Here is a 15444-nt window from a genome sequence, read left to right as displayed (position 1 = left end):
CTTCCCCACGCTCGCTCTTGTGATAAAGAAGAGCTGGCGAGATAAAGACAGCCATCGAAAGGAGGCACGCTAATTGCCGATGGCAGCGGTATCATGAGCACTAATATGCCGATTTACGTGGCTATCAAGACACTGTGGAGAGGTTTGGGGATGGCGAGAAGCTCAGCGGCTGTTCGTGGGGGGCTTTTAGCTCACATCGAGGCTGATAGCAAGGGCATAAACGGGGGGCTTGGGAGATGGCTTCACGATAAGTCTCCTCCTCCGCATTTTAAATCTTCTTTAGTGGGGTTAGAGAAGCAGCGGTCGATGTCCGTTGATGTGCCCGTGCTGTGCTCTCTCATTTATGTGGGCTGGGAGTAGAAGTAGATGACTTCAATCTCAGAATCACCCCATCGATAACATCCCCCACGTACGCGTATAGATTGCCATCCCCGGGAGAAGAAATCCGGATTCTGGAAATGGCATTTGCCTTCGCCTAACACAGTACAGTGCCGCCACAGCTTGCAAGCCATCTCTGCTGTAGTAGCAGTTGAGGCGCCAGCATAAATGCCGATGGTTCGATAACCCGCGGCTTTCGCTCGTCGGCTAGTCTCCCATTTTCATGCGCCGTCGGATATCCTCTGGGGGTCTTTGTTGCTCGTGACCCCAAATGCAAGGGTGTCTCTGGCAATGATAAGCATGCTCTTTGACTACTTGTGGCTAAAGATTACGACCATGGCTTCACAGATTATGCACTACGTGAATACGTTTTACGTTGTATTTTAAATAGATTGTGCCCACTTCTTCTCCTGCTAGGATGGTAGCTTACACGGAGAGGCTTCGCTTTGGTCAGATTTCAATCTGCCACTTGCACATGGCAAAACCATAGATTTTTCTCCTGTCATTGCAAAGACAATCGCCTCGACAGGCCTCTTGGCAAGCAATAAACGCAAATAAGTGGCTGAGGGCAAGGTTTTGAGCCACGTGTGAACAATCATATTTCCATTTCTAGAAAGTCTGCTGAACTTGCGGAATGCCCTCACACGCAGTCCATCATAACCTATCGACCTATGATATCAGAGCTGTGGCGCTTAGCGTCCAACCCTTCACCATTGGGGCGCCGCCACGGTTGATATAATTCGGTGCAGAGGTTAGACTATGAGACCCCACCGTTACGTTTTTACGGGGCAGCTGAAGATGTTGGAGAGCGAGATAGCAATATGTTGATTGGCTAGCTACTGGAAATCTTCGGCATATGCATATAGGTGCAATGTTGTAGTGTAAATGTATCGTGTGTAAGTGTGAATAAGCTCCTCTCTTCAAGTTGACTCTTGCTCTATCCTCATCTTCGGTATAAATGTGCCAAGATCGACTAAGAGATACTTGAAAACTATCCCAATATCTATTAGCCGTCACGGCGAATACCAAATAACCTTCTTCAGCTCCGTCACTCCAAAATAGAGTCAGGCGTTGGGCACACATCCATGAACCGCGAAGCCTCTTAAAGTGTCACGTCAAATTCCGCAACTTTGCTTTCCCAGAGTCCATATCCCTCGTACCGCCTGCAAAACAACGTGGCCTTGCCATCCGCAGAATCAGGTAGCGCTACATTGATGTTGTTAAACCGCTGAGATATCGGCAAAACAGGCAAATCATCCGCTATTGATGGATCTGGCAAGCTGCAGCTCGGTATGATATCGATTCCGTCATATATTCTGCCTTCTTCGAGTTTGAGGAGAATTTTGCCCATGCGAATCACCGTTGGTCCATCCCAGGCGCCTTCACGATGCGGAACCCGTTGAAGTAGCTCGAGAACCATCCTCCGAAGATTGGGCTGGCGGCACTTGGCAAGGGTGTAGTAGAGGGGGGGTATGAAGCCCATATCAATGGTAAAGGTGTTGTGGCCTGGCATGATGGCGACTTTTTTGTGCATAGCTTGTGCCATCTCGTTGAGCATCTGATCGCACAGGCCAGACGCTTGTTTGAGAAGCAACTCGAAGTCCTGCAGATGGTTGTCGAATATCATTTCGTCGACTCCGCGCAGGGCAGTAGCCGTCATGATTTTTGCCATTGTGTGATACATGGCCAACATTGGCATGCCGAATGCAGAGCGCCAATTCGGATATTTAGTTAGGTCTTTTTGGCTTGAGTTTAAAGTGGCCAGGAACTTTGTCAATGCCGTCTCCAGATTGGTTTGGTTCTGGTACAGAATCTCTGGGAAGGGGAAGAGCTGCTCATGAAGCAGTTGAGTGGCCTGCTGCGCTAGCAAATAGGATCCATTGATGAGAGAATCTATGTGTTTTTTAGCTTCTGTCAAGGATGAGAATGTTGACGGTATGTCGTATACTCGCGGTGCCTGATCGGTTTCTCCTATATAAAGCAGATATGCAGAGACGTGGCCAAATAGCGCAGTTTGTAAGTTGAGCCGTGAGAACACCTCGATGAGCGTATCTTCCACAGACTGTGCGCGCGACCGCAAGATGATTTCATTATTGGCTGTGATTCCGTCGCGCCTCTGAATCTCGTGAAGCATGCGTAGGCCAGTACTGAGATGCGTATACCCGGCCTTGAAGCCTCCCCTCAGCAACTCAATACACACAAACAGCAAGCAAGTGATGAGGCATACGCGGATTGTATCCCTGTCGGAGCTGTTTAGGCTCTGGCGCAGATGCTGGATTGCTTTGTTATACTCGACTAGCGAGATGTGTTCGTCATTCTTGTGCGCCGCTCCCAGCGCTGCCACGGCATGTAGAACAGCTGGTTCTTGGTCACTTGCTTGGAGCACCAGAGAATCCCAGAACCCAGATTCAAACAGGCCGGGGAGTTTAGTAGCAGTATACCTGCGGAAGTACTCAAAGCCGACGCTCGCGGGTTGGCCCGCGATCCTGTGCTTCTGTGACATGGATACGACGCTCAGCGGGGCCGGCATCTTTTTGTAATGGGCCAGAGACGAATGGGATAAAGATGGAGTCTGATTGGAGCTTCCATAAGCATTTCCTCCTCCCCATATCCCATACCCATCACAGACGCGGCCAGTAGAGGTGCATCTCTGACACGCCGGCTTCTTCTCATCGCATTTCACACGGCGCTTTCTACCGTTTTGGATTAGCAACAGGCAAATGTTAATTCCACCAAAGTCCATAGAATATGCATACTTGCAGGTTTGACATCCCGTCTTTACTTTTCGATTCCCAGTCTTCGCTGCTGGGACTTTGGAGCACTGGGGCAACTTTTCCATTTGAGATTTAGTGTTCTAGATAGATTTCTTCGGTGATAACTGGTTAGTACTGTAATCTTATTATTAGTACATGCAAAGGATATAATGAAAAAATCCGTCTAACATTCATGAAGATTGATAGATGAAAGTAACCGAGGAGATGCTTGAGAGATCTGACTTTCATCTGCTGTGGGGCCGTCCCGGACTCCGATCCCCTTTTCGTCAGAGCAAAATGCGGATTCCCTGGCTCAGTTGATGATTGGTCCGCTCGGAAACTCTGGCTTCCAATTGGCTGAAGCGGGGTATGCCGGTTGCTTGCCGTGTCAGCTCTGGTGTAAGCATTTTGTTCCAAGTATACGTAAGTGTAAGCCACTTGGTCTCCTAATCGTGTGTACCTGTAACAAGACATGAATAGATAGATATATAAAGGAAGCAGCGAATTTTATTAAGAATACGGGAGTCTGTATCGAGTGTAATGATGGGCCTATCTAAGTCATGTTTCGCCTGCGACTATTCTAGCAAGCCCTTGCCACGAAGCTCCGTCTCAGTCCACTCCCACAGCTTCTCTGCCAGGCTTTCATCCTGTGCATGCTTGCTCGGCGTTCCAATTTTCGCATATGGCACGATATAAGCGCCCGAGTTCGCCTTCTTGAAGTCGTTACTAGCAATGGAGAAAAGCGAAGACCAGGCTCCCTTCTCTTGTGGCTCCAGAACTCCGAGACATCGCATGACTGGTACAGCAGCACGAAGGACGAACCCTGGCGCAGCTCCAGTGGCTTGTTTAGTCAGATCACTAACTTGTTGTTAATCGTCTGCTAATTCATTAAGCTGATGAGAGTTTAGGGCTTTAAGACTTACGTGTTGATGTGGCCAGGGTGCACGGCAGCAAACCAAACTGCCCCGATTTGAGACTCGTTAGAATCGGGACCGTATCTCTTATTCAGCTGCGTCGTGTGTAAGATATTTGCTAGTTTGCTCTGCCCATATCTTGTCATAGCACCTTCTTTTTCTAGGCCAATGTCTTCGAAACGGATTCCGTCTGAGGGTGTAAAACTGTGCCCATCCGATGTCAAATTAACCAATCGGACAGTTCCTTCGGGGTTTGATCGAGCACTAGATTGAAGAAGAGGAAGAAGATGATAGGTCAAGAGCCAATGTGATAAGTAATTGGTCTAATGCGTTTGGTCAGATGAGTTGTTGAATTTTAATTGCATAAAAGAGGCAGCTTCTTAGCTCTGCTAGATAACGTACCTGCAATTGGATCTCATAACCATCTACTGTTACGGAATAAGGCACACCCATAATGCCAGCATTATTAACGAGTCCATGCAATGCTGTTTCTTCATCTCGAATTCTTTTGGCAGCAGCGACGACGCTGGAAAATTTGGTCAAGTCGAGATCGAGAAAGTGAATGTTGGCAGATGGGTGCTTTTCTTGAATTTCTTTAATGGCGGCATTGGCCTTGTCTTTGCTGCGCGCACCCATATAAACTTTGGCTCCGCGAGCTGCCAAACCGATAACGGTTTCATAACCACTAAAATTTTGGAGAATTATTTCCTAATTCTTGGCAAATGCCGGTTCGGCAGTTGGAGTGGACGTACCAGCCGGCGTTGCCTCCGGTAACGATATACACTCGCCCTGACAGATCGGGAATCGAGCTTGGTGAGAAGTTGGATGAAGGCATGACGAAAGTTACACTGCACTGATGTTATACGTAGGGCGGAAATGTCGACAAGGAAACGATTGAATATTGATTTTTTAATTGTTTATTTATTATTACGAACTGTCGAAGTGGCTTCCTACTTATACTTCTATCCAACCGCATTGTCAACGGAGACTTCTGCTGGGAGCCTCCGCGAACAAAATTGAAGCTTTTGTCCGCTCCGCTCAACGCGTGTAATTTGTCGAGTTCCTGTGTTGACAGAATTCAGTACATTTGGCATGAAATTACAAGCCACGAGCCCTGAGCCAGCTACCAACTGTACGTTGCGTACGTTGCTCACTACTAATATCGCAATTTCCCGCACTTTGCTATATGCATGGAGATAAGCGGCCGCTCAGCGGCCGCTTCTACCAACTAACTCCGCAGAACCACTGAAATTCCGCAAACAGGGCAATATTACAGATTTGGTTAAAAACAGTCAGCGGCCTAATCTATGTTTCCAAATTGAATTCTATTTATATAGCCAGCCCTATCGTAATACATCCTCGTTGAGCTAGTATGCTTTAGTAGAACAAAGTTTCCATTTCTAGCCAAGCATTGATGATAGCTTATCCGTAACGAACCTGAGCACCGTCTTCTCTAAACCAATCGTCTGCTGCGGCCTCATCCCCGGCAGCATAATTGATAATGATACTTTTCGTCGTTGTATACGCGTAATATGCCTCAACTCCATTTTCACTTCCCACGCCGCTGGCAGTAGTTGCTCCACCCCATGGGCTGCTCGGGTCATTCCGATGGTGCGTGTTCACCCAGACAATGCCAGATTCGATCTGCTCAGAGACCCTGAAAGCTTGGCTCAGATCATCGGTCCACAGCGCCGCTCCCAGGCCGAACTCGCTATCGTTGGCGAGTTTCAGCGCTTCTTGTTCGCTCTCAAACCCAACAAGCAGAATGACTGGACCAAACGCCTCTTCGCGCCAGATACTCGTCTTGGTAATATCGCATTCGGGACTGGAAGCCAAGATTGTTGGTGGGAAAAAGTAGCCCTCGGCAAAATTCGTGCCATCGACTTCAGAAATACCAGTCATTCTCTTTCCGCCGCAAACAACCCTCGCGCCATTCGCAACAGCATCGTCAACGAGGCCAACGACGTTTCCCAGCTGTTTAGATGAAATCAGAGGGCCCATTGCTGAATTTGTGTTTGTAGGTGAGCCCATACGTCGCGCAATGGATTTGGCTTTTTGAGAAAGCTTCTCTTCTACAGTTGCGAGAATACTATTGTGAATAATGATCCGTGTGGCTGCAACGCAAGTCTGGCCCGTCGCGATGAATGACCCGAATGCGACGCCATTGACAGCGACTTCAAGATTCGCTTTTTCGAACACAATCAAGGGTGCCTTTCCGCCTAGCTCTGCATTGTAGCGTGCCAAGTTATTACCGACAATTGAACCAATTGCTCTTCCGGCAACTGTTCCTCCGGTAATGTCGACTTTCCGGACAAGCGGATGACTTACAAGGTCACGTCCTGTTGTAGCTCCAAGGCCGGGCAGAACGTTGAAAACGCCGTCTGGAAGCCCTGCTTCTTTCAAAATTGGCCCTAGTAGTAAACTCGTGAGAGGCGTGAGCTCGCTCGGCTTCAGCACAACGCTGTTCCCTGCCGCTAGAGCAGGGGCAAGTTTTTTGACTGCGATGAGCAAAGGATGGTTGAACGGAGTGATCTGAACAACGACGCCGAGGGGAACCCGCTCTATCCAGTTATGCAGCTTTCCCATCGTTGGTAGGACGGGACGCTCTTCAGTACGAAGCACGGCAGCAAAGTAGCGAAACCAGCGAACCAGAGATGGGACTTGGGCCTGCATCTCTCTGATGGCTCTTCCCGTCTGTTCCACCTCCAGGGGGATTAGCACAGAAAGCCTCGAAGCGAGAAGGTCGGCTGCTTTATCCAACACGTCAGCTCGTGTGTGTCGAGGAGCTTTGGCCCAAACTCCAGATTTGAAGACTTTATGAGCAAGCTGAACAGCGTCGTCGACATCTTGAGGTGATGCGGAATGGCATCTAGCCAGAAAATTAGAACACGAATGATGGTATTTGTAGAAAACGCATATTTGACGGGAGGGATCCTCTTACTCTGCAAATATTGCCGTTTTTGCTGGGTTCTCAACAGCTATGCTATACAAGCGACTTTAGCTTCGTCTTGAGAGTGGGAACATGGAGCAGCAACATACGGCTCACCGGTGCCCGCCACTTCTTTGCCGCCAACCCATAGCATGTAAGGCTTGGACATTTCGAGTAAATTTCTTGTAGCTTTTATATAACAAAGTTTCTATACAGTTAATATGGCGAGATGACTTCTCGCTCAGTGCTGTCTAAGCTGAGGTTACATACATGTGGATAATGAGAGCTTATCAAACCGTGCGGGGAGAACCATCACGTGTCGTCATGCCGCAGGTATCTCGGCGCCTACAAGATAACATCGTTTAGAATCTTATCGTCTGTGGTAAAAGCCCGTATTTTTTGTTATGGATAGGACCGTTATACATTCCCGAGATGAAACGGTTAGTACTGAAGCAATATGACTTAGAGAACGGCTCCTAGGTCACCCGAATACGAATAGTGCATGTTTATGTGAGACAAGCGGTGATGCAACTGAGATCTTTCCGCATAGCTGCAATTGGTCTATGTATTTATCTTCAGTTATATACGGAGGGTAATAATGCTTGATAAACTTCAAAGGCATTCAGAAGAGCATGAGAGCAAACAGGCAGCCATGTCTGTTTGATAACATGTATAGCAACGAAGGATCGCTTTATAGTATCATCTCCGGCGCCCTTACATAGTCAATGCGATACCGTTTGTAGACCAAAATTCACACCGCCGCTTCAAACCTGAATCAACGAAGATCATTTCCGTCAGGCCCCCGGTTTGAAACGTGAGACGACTTTGAGCGTTGTCTGCCCACGCCTCCCACTTGGTATAGTTGCTGGAAGAGTCGACGGGCCGCCCATTGGGGTTGTAGTATTTGATAAAGTTCAACCAATAGTGCTGCATAGCGCGCGAAGCATTGGCATTGATCTGGCCATCGCGGTAGCTCGCCGGCGGATCGGGGAAATAATCAGCACCCCAAAGAGCAGCTAACTCGACAGTATGAGGAACGCCCAGTCCAGAGGCCATCTGGTCAGGATCCTCAACGTTCCATCGATATACCCAAGCATTTTTACCGTGCTTCGTGACCACCGAGCTGACATACATACCTGGGCACATGTAACGGGCCTCTTGGTACACGTTGCTGGCATGCCTCCAATAGCAGCCGATAGCCGGACAGCTGTTGTTTGGATTAGGGTACATCTCATTGATTTGCCCAAGCATGTTCAAAGTGAGATCAGGGTATTGATCTAGCACGTAGTTATTGCTCTGCTGGAGGGTGGCTGTATCTTTAGGAGCAAATTTGGTCCCTCCGTTGGTATCGTCGCCATAGATGGTTGGCACTTTAACGAACTTCCCCTTTTGAAATACTCGATAGGAGAAGTCTTGTACAAATTCTCGGTCGAGCACAGGCAGCCACATATAGTTGGGTGGCTTGGAAGCACCCGGCAAAGGAATATTGAAGTTGTTTGTCTGAAGCTCCACAGCTGTCTTGTTGCGCATACAGGCGAGGTTGTCTTTACCGACACAGCCTACGCGAGTTGCAAATTGTGTATACATGTACTGGGATTGAGTAACTGAGAGAGTCGAAGCAAAGGAAGGAGATTCAGCAATGGCGGCATGAAAGAACCCTTGGTCAGTACCGTTATTGGCGGCTAGATGAAATGTCACGCTGGCTGCTCCGGCACTGCTTCCACCAAGAGTAACGTGGTTTGGGTCGCCGCCAAATCGAGAAATATGCTTCTGCACCCACTCCAAGACCTTTCGCTGATCACGGAGGCCATTGTTGGGAAGGATTTTATCGCAGTCTGTCATGAAGCCGTATGGACCAACGCGATAGTTGAGGCTCACAACGACAATGGCGTGGCCGCTGTTTATTATTAGACCCGATGCATTTGTGTTGGGATTCGAATTGAGACTGAAGCCGCCGCCTTGGATGTAGAGGAATACGGGAAGTTTCGCACCGGCCGTGGCTGATGTTGGAGCCTGCACATCTAAGAACAAACAGTCCTCTGATGTATCCGTATCTGTGGGGGAACGGCCAGTCCCAAGACAGTATTTCCCATGCTATATGGTTTGCCATTCAGTAAAATTTGCTAGTTTGAGTCACTATGAATGTGGAAACTGACCTGTGTGGCATCTTGTACGCCTTCTGTATGAGGAGGATCCTGTGGCGGCGCAAATCGCAACTCACCCAACGGCGGTGCTGCGTATCGAATTCCCAGCCACTGGCTTACGCCATTTGAAAGAGCTTGTCCTTTATAAACAGAGTAGCCTACGTTAACCGTCTCTTCGACAGCTTCGGCTATTGAAAACAAGAGAATAGGTACAAGAAGTCGCGGGGCCAACATTTTTTTACCGTCTAGAAAACCACGAGGCGGGAAGTTCCCATTCCAAACGACAAGGTCTCGGACGCGACCCTCCCTCGATACAGTATATATATGTGTGTGTAGGACCGCCAAGACTCTCTACGTAACTCTCGGCCTTACTTGCTAATGATTTGACAATGCTCCATGGCATTCTCCCTGCAGCTCCTCCTCGATCATGCCTCGTATATGCGCTGTCTGCGGTAGACAAAGCGATCGCATTGGAAGTGTGGGGTAAAACTAGATCAGGTTCTCGCTTCTATTTTGGGGAATGGATTACTTCAAGGGCGGGGAGGTTACATGGCCGCTTGCGGATGAAACCGGACTGATGGCAAGATGAAAAGATGAAATTGGAAAGCAATCGGCAGATGTTTACTCGTTATTCGTGCTTTTGGGCGGAAGCGGGCCACAACACTACGCATTAAGAACATTCAGTTTGATATACGACAAAACTGTTGGCGGCTTTCGGAACCATTCTAAGCCATAGTCCCGCCACTGCCGTCACTCAATCTTTCCGAAGTGGAGAAAAGCCTCGATTAAGTTCGCTTGAACGTCTCACAAGACTCAAGAAGCAATGCTCCATTAGGCAGCTCATGTTGATGGCAGTCTGTTGAATGCTGTAGCTCACTAATCAACTCCGGCGTCGAAGTGTCATTAGGATCTAACTTTACCCAGTAGGCTTAAAAAGAAAGGAATAAAACTATTCTATTTTCTCTGATTACGAGATTATGAGAGAGACGATTACATAGACAAAAGCTGCGTAACAGCCAAACGGTCCGACTAGCGCCTCGCACTGAGACAATTTAAAATGAATCAACCAACTGAGACAACTGGTTGCTTGGTACTACTAGTAGTACTGCTGATACCCCTGGCATTCACACTCGCATGAAAATTATTTAGCCCTTATAACGGGTGATTCAACCAGGCTTTCGGCACTTAGCGCAAGATATTATTAGTTGGCTGGGTGCTGATCTCTCTCCCTGCATATAACTCCATTTCACCTCAGCCAACACTCCGATTGCCACGGCCTTAGCATCAAGGAAGTGACACGTAAGTCGGAGGAATTTACTCATTCTTTTCAAATCAGATCAGGTCAATAGTAGAACAGTCGAAGAATACGTATAGATGTACATTCATCTAATGTGCCACTATCGAAACAGTTGTATACCTAGTAGATAAGTTTAAACATTCCCACTTTTTCAAAAGCCCATGAGACTCTCCTTCTATATGGTATACCGATCTGTTCTATCATGCGCAGGGCGGTACAAGAAGTAGTCAAACGTGGCTTTCTTCTCCGTCCCATTCAAGTCCGAACAGGCCACCCCAACAAAAGATCCCGTGAAGCTGCCATGAGCCTGATGCCCACCGCACTCATCTGAAACAATCGAGGCATCCAAGACAGGTCCAAATCGCTCGAGTTTTCCTTCTTCCTCACCGTTGTCTGCCAGAACGGCATAAGAGAACTGTAGTTGGCTTCCGCGAATAGTGGCCGCAAGCTTGACCTTGCCTTCTGCGGGAAGGCTCACGACATGGGCGCTTGAACCACGATCCGCGAGCTTTCCTTCTGGCCAAGATGCTTCTGACCGCATAATTTGGAGTTCGCGTTCGCCATCCGAGTGTGATGTCACGACGAGGTAGAAGAAATTGTATCGGCAGTAGTACAGCGTCAAGCCGGCGAATTGGCGTTCATCCTCTGGTGAAAAATCGACGACAGTTTCAGCATCGAAAGAGAAATGTGTCTGTCTCCGAGCCACGAGTGATTGTTCGAACCACGAGCCGATGGATTCTCTTCCTGTGAGTACAAGCTTGCCCTCTTGAATACCGAATATGCGTTCTGGTTCTGGCGTCCGCAGCCATTGGAAATCTTTGTGAAGGCCATCTGCGAACGCATAGCGTTTCTCTTCCCAGTAGGCGTCTTCGTCACGAGTTCCTGGCACATCGACCTCCAATGATGGAACTGGGCCATTCTTGACATACAACCAGTCATCCTCGTCCCAGTACGCTTCTTGTATAGCCGTCTCTCGCCCCAACACGCATCTTCGGCTCTGTCCAATGGGTCGACCGGCAAGATGCACCATATATGTTTTGCCTTCTGGTGTTTCTACAATATCGGCGTGGCCAGCTCTTTGCAGCGCCGCGAATGGAGTGTCTTTGGAAGATAGGATGTGCTTTTGTGGGTGAAGCTCGTAAGGGCCCCAAAGAGATTTTGACCGCGCAAGTGTTGCTGCGTGGTCGTATCCGGTGCCTCCTTCAGCTGTCAAAAGATAATACCATCCGCTTCGTTTATACAAATGCGGCCCTTCTACCAGTCCCAGATCAGTGCCGTGGAAGATAATCTTTCGAGGGCCGACTACTTTGCGCTTAATCGGATCAAACTCTTGTAGCGCGATCCCTGAAAAAGTATTCGGCCTTGCCCGATGGTCCCAGGTCATATTAATGAACCATTTACGACCGTCTTCATCGTGAAACAGAGAAGGATCGAACCCAGATGAGTTGGCATAGATGGGATCAGACCAGGGACCTTCAATCTTAGGTGCCGTCACGATATAGTTGTGCGTATCCTTGAATGACCCATCCTTGCGCTTCACGTCTGTATAGACGAGCCAGAATTTGTCGCCATCATGCGTTAGGCAGGGAGCCCAAACTCCACAACTATCTGGCTCGCCACGCAAATCGATCTGGTTCCGGCGGGTCAAGGGACGCACAACGAGCTCCCAGTTCGCCAAGTCTTTGGAGTGGTGTATCTGCACCCCAGGATACCACTCAAACGTCGATGTAGCGATATAATAATCCGAGCCAACCCTCAATATAGAAGGGTCGGCATTGAACCCCGGCAGAATGGGGTTGCGAACCAATGGCATGGCGAAGAAATGTGATTATGCGTTATGCGATTGGAGTAATAGATAATTTGTCTTGATGAAGATGAGTCTCTAGCTTGCATTCGGTGTGAATGCATCGTCTATTCCTTCTCTCCGAACCTTCTAATAATGGCTGTTATGGGAAATTGGCTTCATGAGGAGAAGCAAGCTTAGCCGTGCGGAGACGTCCACTATTAGGCTAATCACTCAGGCCTCTATTGTCTACATATGGCGGTGCCGCTATTATAGCTCATTTTTTTCTGAGTTATCATGAGATTGGTGCTATCATAAGATACTAAGTCGGAGTAATGGGATTGCCAAGATTCTTGGCTAGAAATACTCCACTATCATGGAATTACTCGTGTTCACCTTTCTAAAAAATTACAAAGTACGTATATACGAAGTGTATATGCGCAGAGAGACCATCAAGAAATTGATTGCTATTTCGATTCTGTCCAATCAATGTATATGATATGGCCCACCGTGTGTATACCGCCAGATTTTCAATACGCCTCATTAAACCCAATTTGCCCAATTGACCGCAGTCCCGCTTCGGTCTCCATTTACCAAACAAACATCTCTTCAAAGAGCTCAACGTCAACATGAACTTTCCTTGTTTGCCTAAGCACGGCCTGCCGTGTTGTATCAGCAATCTCAGCCGGGCCGCAGACAAACACGGCTGCTCGGCCTTGAGACTGGTTGACAAAGTTATCAACCATCGTGTGAATGTCAGGACGCACTCTCTTGAATCTAGAGTCGGAAGTGGCGTTTCCTGCTTCCTTTGACACTGGCGTAGGAGTGGAAGTCCCTGAAGCCCCCGAAGTGATGTAGAATTCCATGTTGAGCTTCGATGCTGCAAAAGCAGATCCCTCAGTAGCTCGGAGGTCGTTGGCAAGCACGTCTCGAATGAAACCTTCATCTCGCACAGCCCAAGCCAGGTGCACATTCGGAGGTGGTTGCGATGATTGGTCTTCGAAGAACATGCGGAGGTATGGCAGCACAGTGGTAATTCCACTGCCTCCAGCAATAAAGAGAATATCGTCGAAATGGTCGAGGCGAGCAGGTGTACCATACGGACCCTCAAGGAAGACTCTGACACGAAGCGGGCCGGATTCACCTTTGCTCACCAGCTTGTCTCGTAGTCTTCGAGTCATTCCATCTCGAGGACGGATCATAAAGGTCATGTGAGTATCGCCTTGTTCGGAAGTCAATTCGGTCACGCGAGGAGTTTGCGTGCCGTTCTCCTTGTCGCTTGGCTGGTCGCTGCTGCTGTTGTATATCGAGATATCGTCGATTTGCTTTGACCTTCCAGCTAGAGTGAATGGGTGTGTCTCCCAAAAGCGCATACCCGGAAAGTATACGAAGAAGTAAGTTCCTGGAGTTTGGCGCTTGCTGTTGATAGAAGGCTTGACTTGGAGTCGAATCATGCCAGTTTCTTCGCTGTAACTAGCCAATGCCAGAGAGCCTTGTCCGAGGAACGACTTGTAGTTCATTACAAGGACTCGTAGTAGACGGAAGACATGGTCACCGGCCCATAGGCCAACGCAGGCCCACACCCAGACCTTGTATATGCCTTTGAACTGGCCCTCGATGTGACTAAGGCTTTGTTAGCAAGTGCAGATGCAAGATGGGCTTGTTTTGCTTACTAAAACAACGCAGCAAGGAAGATGGCTGTCAGGGAAACGTGAGAAGCTTTGAAGAATTCGTAAATTCGATTGCGAATGGGGCCAAAGGCAAAAGCTGCGGAAATTGACAATGATATGACCATCTAAACTCTGTGTAAGCATCTTGTAGAAAAGTATTGTATTTAAAATATCGGCTTACAAGAAGTCCATATTTGAAAGTAGGATCAGTTGATAGCTCTTCGTGGTAGCCAGACCATCCTTGCTCTATACGATTGTCAGCGTCATTCCTTTGTGGACGTTGTAAAGGCATACTAACCGTTGACATAGTAGGCTGAGAATACACAACCGTGAATAATACCCTCCATAGTCAAGATCAGTGCGATCCAACGGTGGAAGATACTAAATGTCCTGTAGCTCCATCCGGTGAGGTAAACGAAGGGATTTGATCGTCCGGCAAAGAGGAAGATTAGTGGCAGCTCAGCTGTCATGAAGATACCAAGCCTGTCCCCCAGAATTCTGCACACTTGGCCTGTGATGGTTTTGTAGCTGGTAGTCTGTTAGTAAAGTATTACATATAGTTATAGCAGCTGATAGTCAAGACCTACTAAATATTGTTTGAGAACACAGGGTAATGGAAAGCCAGCATGAAGATTTGAGTGATGATGTAACCAGCAATCACCAAAGATTGTAACCGAAGCGGGACGATGAACCATCCCAAAGGCTGATGGTGATGGTATGAGAATGTAGGAGCCATCATCAGGTTGCGATGGAACCATCCCTTTACTTTCGCTCCCGTGTTGTTCTTTCGGACCGGCTGGCTAGATCGTTTCACTGGAATCGAAGCAATTGCGTGGCTGACTGTGCCCAGGAAAAGCACCAATCCCCAGTAAGCATAAGGGATCCATCTATTGAGCATCTGTTAGCCGAAGGACTAGAAGAGCGGGTGTCATAGTAAGGTTGTTTACCTCAGCTTCTGGTGGTACACAATGTTAGTCCAGTAAGTGAGGACAGTTCGATGAACTTGGTTCCAGTTCGAATCCGATGGCCTCGACACAACATCGACAATGGCTTTCTGCGTCTGCTCGACAGTAGGAAGGCCATCGATGTATGCTTGCGTGACATTGGCAGTGGTGCTTTCGTATATTTTGAGGTTGACCACCTTGGAAGACTTCTTACACGTCGAAGCCCACCAGGCAATACCTGGTGCTATTTCCGAATCTTTACAGTGTTCCCAGATGCACAAGTATGTTGAAGTGACACGCAACGGGTGAGTGCAAAGCGTTTGTTCCGTGGTGTTATCCGAAGCGAACTTGGCCTTGCTCAACGTGTAATAGCAGGAAGCGCCGCAAACCTCTTTGCTAAGGGGCTTGGCCGCCAAAGCACAGGCTGCGAAAAGCAGGCACAGGAGGTAGTGCATCCGTGATAGCATCCTGTTAACTTGATCTCGTAGAGTGGTCTACGATGACTGAGGGGCTGGCAAGCTGGGAAACATCAGAGACGCCAAAGGTCCATGATATATATGCCTATGTAGCCCAGTCTTTGAACAGTTTTACCGGATACATGTGGTATCCACACAAGATATGGCTACGGTTGG

At 48.3% G+C, this 15444-nt stretch overlaps 5 protein-coding genes across 5 annotated transcripts; all 5 read right to left on the bottom strand.

Annotated features, from left to right (window-relative positions):
- Positions 1–1480: 1480 nt before the first annotated feature.
- On the bottom strand, positions 1481–3217 carry TGAM01_v200768 (hypothetical protein; the record flags this gene model as incomplete). The annotated part of the gene is made up of 2 exons (XM_024548622.1): positions 1481–3071; positions 3135–3217. The coding sequence occupies 2 exons, from the start codon at positions 3215–3217 to the stop codon at positions 1481–1483; spliced, it is 1674 nt and encodes a 557-aa protein (XP_024406633.1).
- Positions 3218–3706: 489 nt separating this feature from the next.
- Positions 3707–4880, bottom strand: TGAM01_v200767 (hypothetical protein; the record flags this gene model as incomplete). The annotated part of the gene is made up of 4 exons (XM_018802082.1): positions 3707–3989; positions 4055–4368; positions 4448–4730; positions 4798–4880. 4 exons carry the CDS (start codon positions 4878–4880, stop codon positions 3707–3709), a joined length of 963 nt encoding a protein of 320 aa, XP_018664907.1.
- Positions 4881–5467: 587 nt separating this feature from the next.
- TGAM01_v200766 (aldehyde dehydrogenase) lies at positions 5468–9352 on the bottom strand (the record flags this gene model as incomplete). The annotated part of the gene is made up of 5 exons (XM_024548621.1): positions 5468–6914; positions 6987–7028; positions 7085–7156; positions 7693–9068; positions 9131–9352. 5 exons carry the CDS (start codon positions 9350–9352, stop codon positions 5468–5470), a joined length of 3159 nt encoding a protein of 1052 aa, XP_024406632.1.
- Positions 9353–10590: 1238 nt separating this feature from the next.
- Positions 10591–12228, bottom strand: TGAM01_v200765 (glycosyl hydrolase family 43; the record flags this gene model as incomplete). The annotated part of the gene is made up of 1 exon (XM_018802080.1): positions 10591–12228. The coding sequence occupies one exon, from the start codon at positions 12226–12228 to the stop codon at positions 10591–10593; it is 1638 nt and encodes a 545-aa protein (XP_018664905.1).
- Positions 12229–12788: 560 nt separating this feature from the next.
- TGAM01_v200764 (ferric reductase like transmembrane component) lies at positions 12789–15267 on the bottom strand (the record flags this gene model as incomplete). The annotated part of the gene is made up of 6 exons (XM_018802079.2): positions 12789–13821; positions 13872–13993; positions 14050–14114; positions 14167–14396; positions 14456–14755; positions 14816–15267. The coding sequence occupies 6 exons, from the start codon at positions 15265–15267 to the stop codon at positions 12789–12791; spliced, it is 2202 nt and encodes a 733-aa protein (XP_018664904.2).
- Between the last annotated feature and the right edge of the window lie 177 nt (positions 15268–15444).

The sequence above is a fragment of the Trichoderma gamsii genome (assembly GCF_001481775.2).
Source record: "Trichoderma gamsii strain T6085 chromosome Unknown Scaffold_2.2, whole genome shotgun sequence".
Taxonomy (NCBI): domain Eukaryota; kingdom Fungi; phylum Ascomycota; class Sordariomycetes; order Hypocreales; family Hypocreaceae; genus Trichoderma; species Trichoderma gamsii.
Note: the sequence above shows the minus strand (reverse complement) of the source record. Positions and strands in the feature narration are given on the sequence as shown.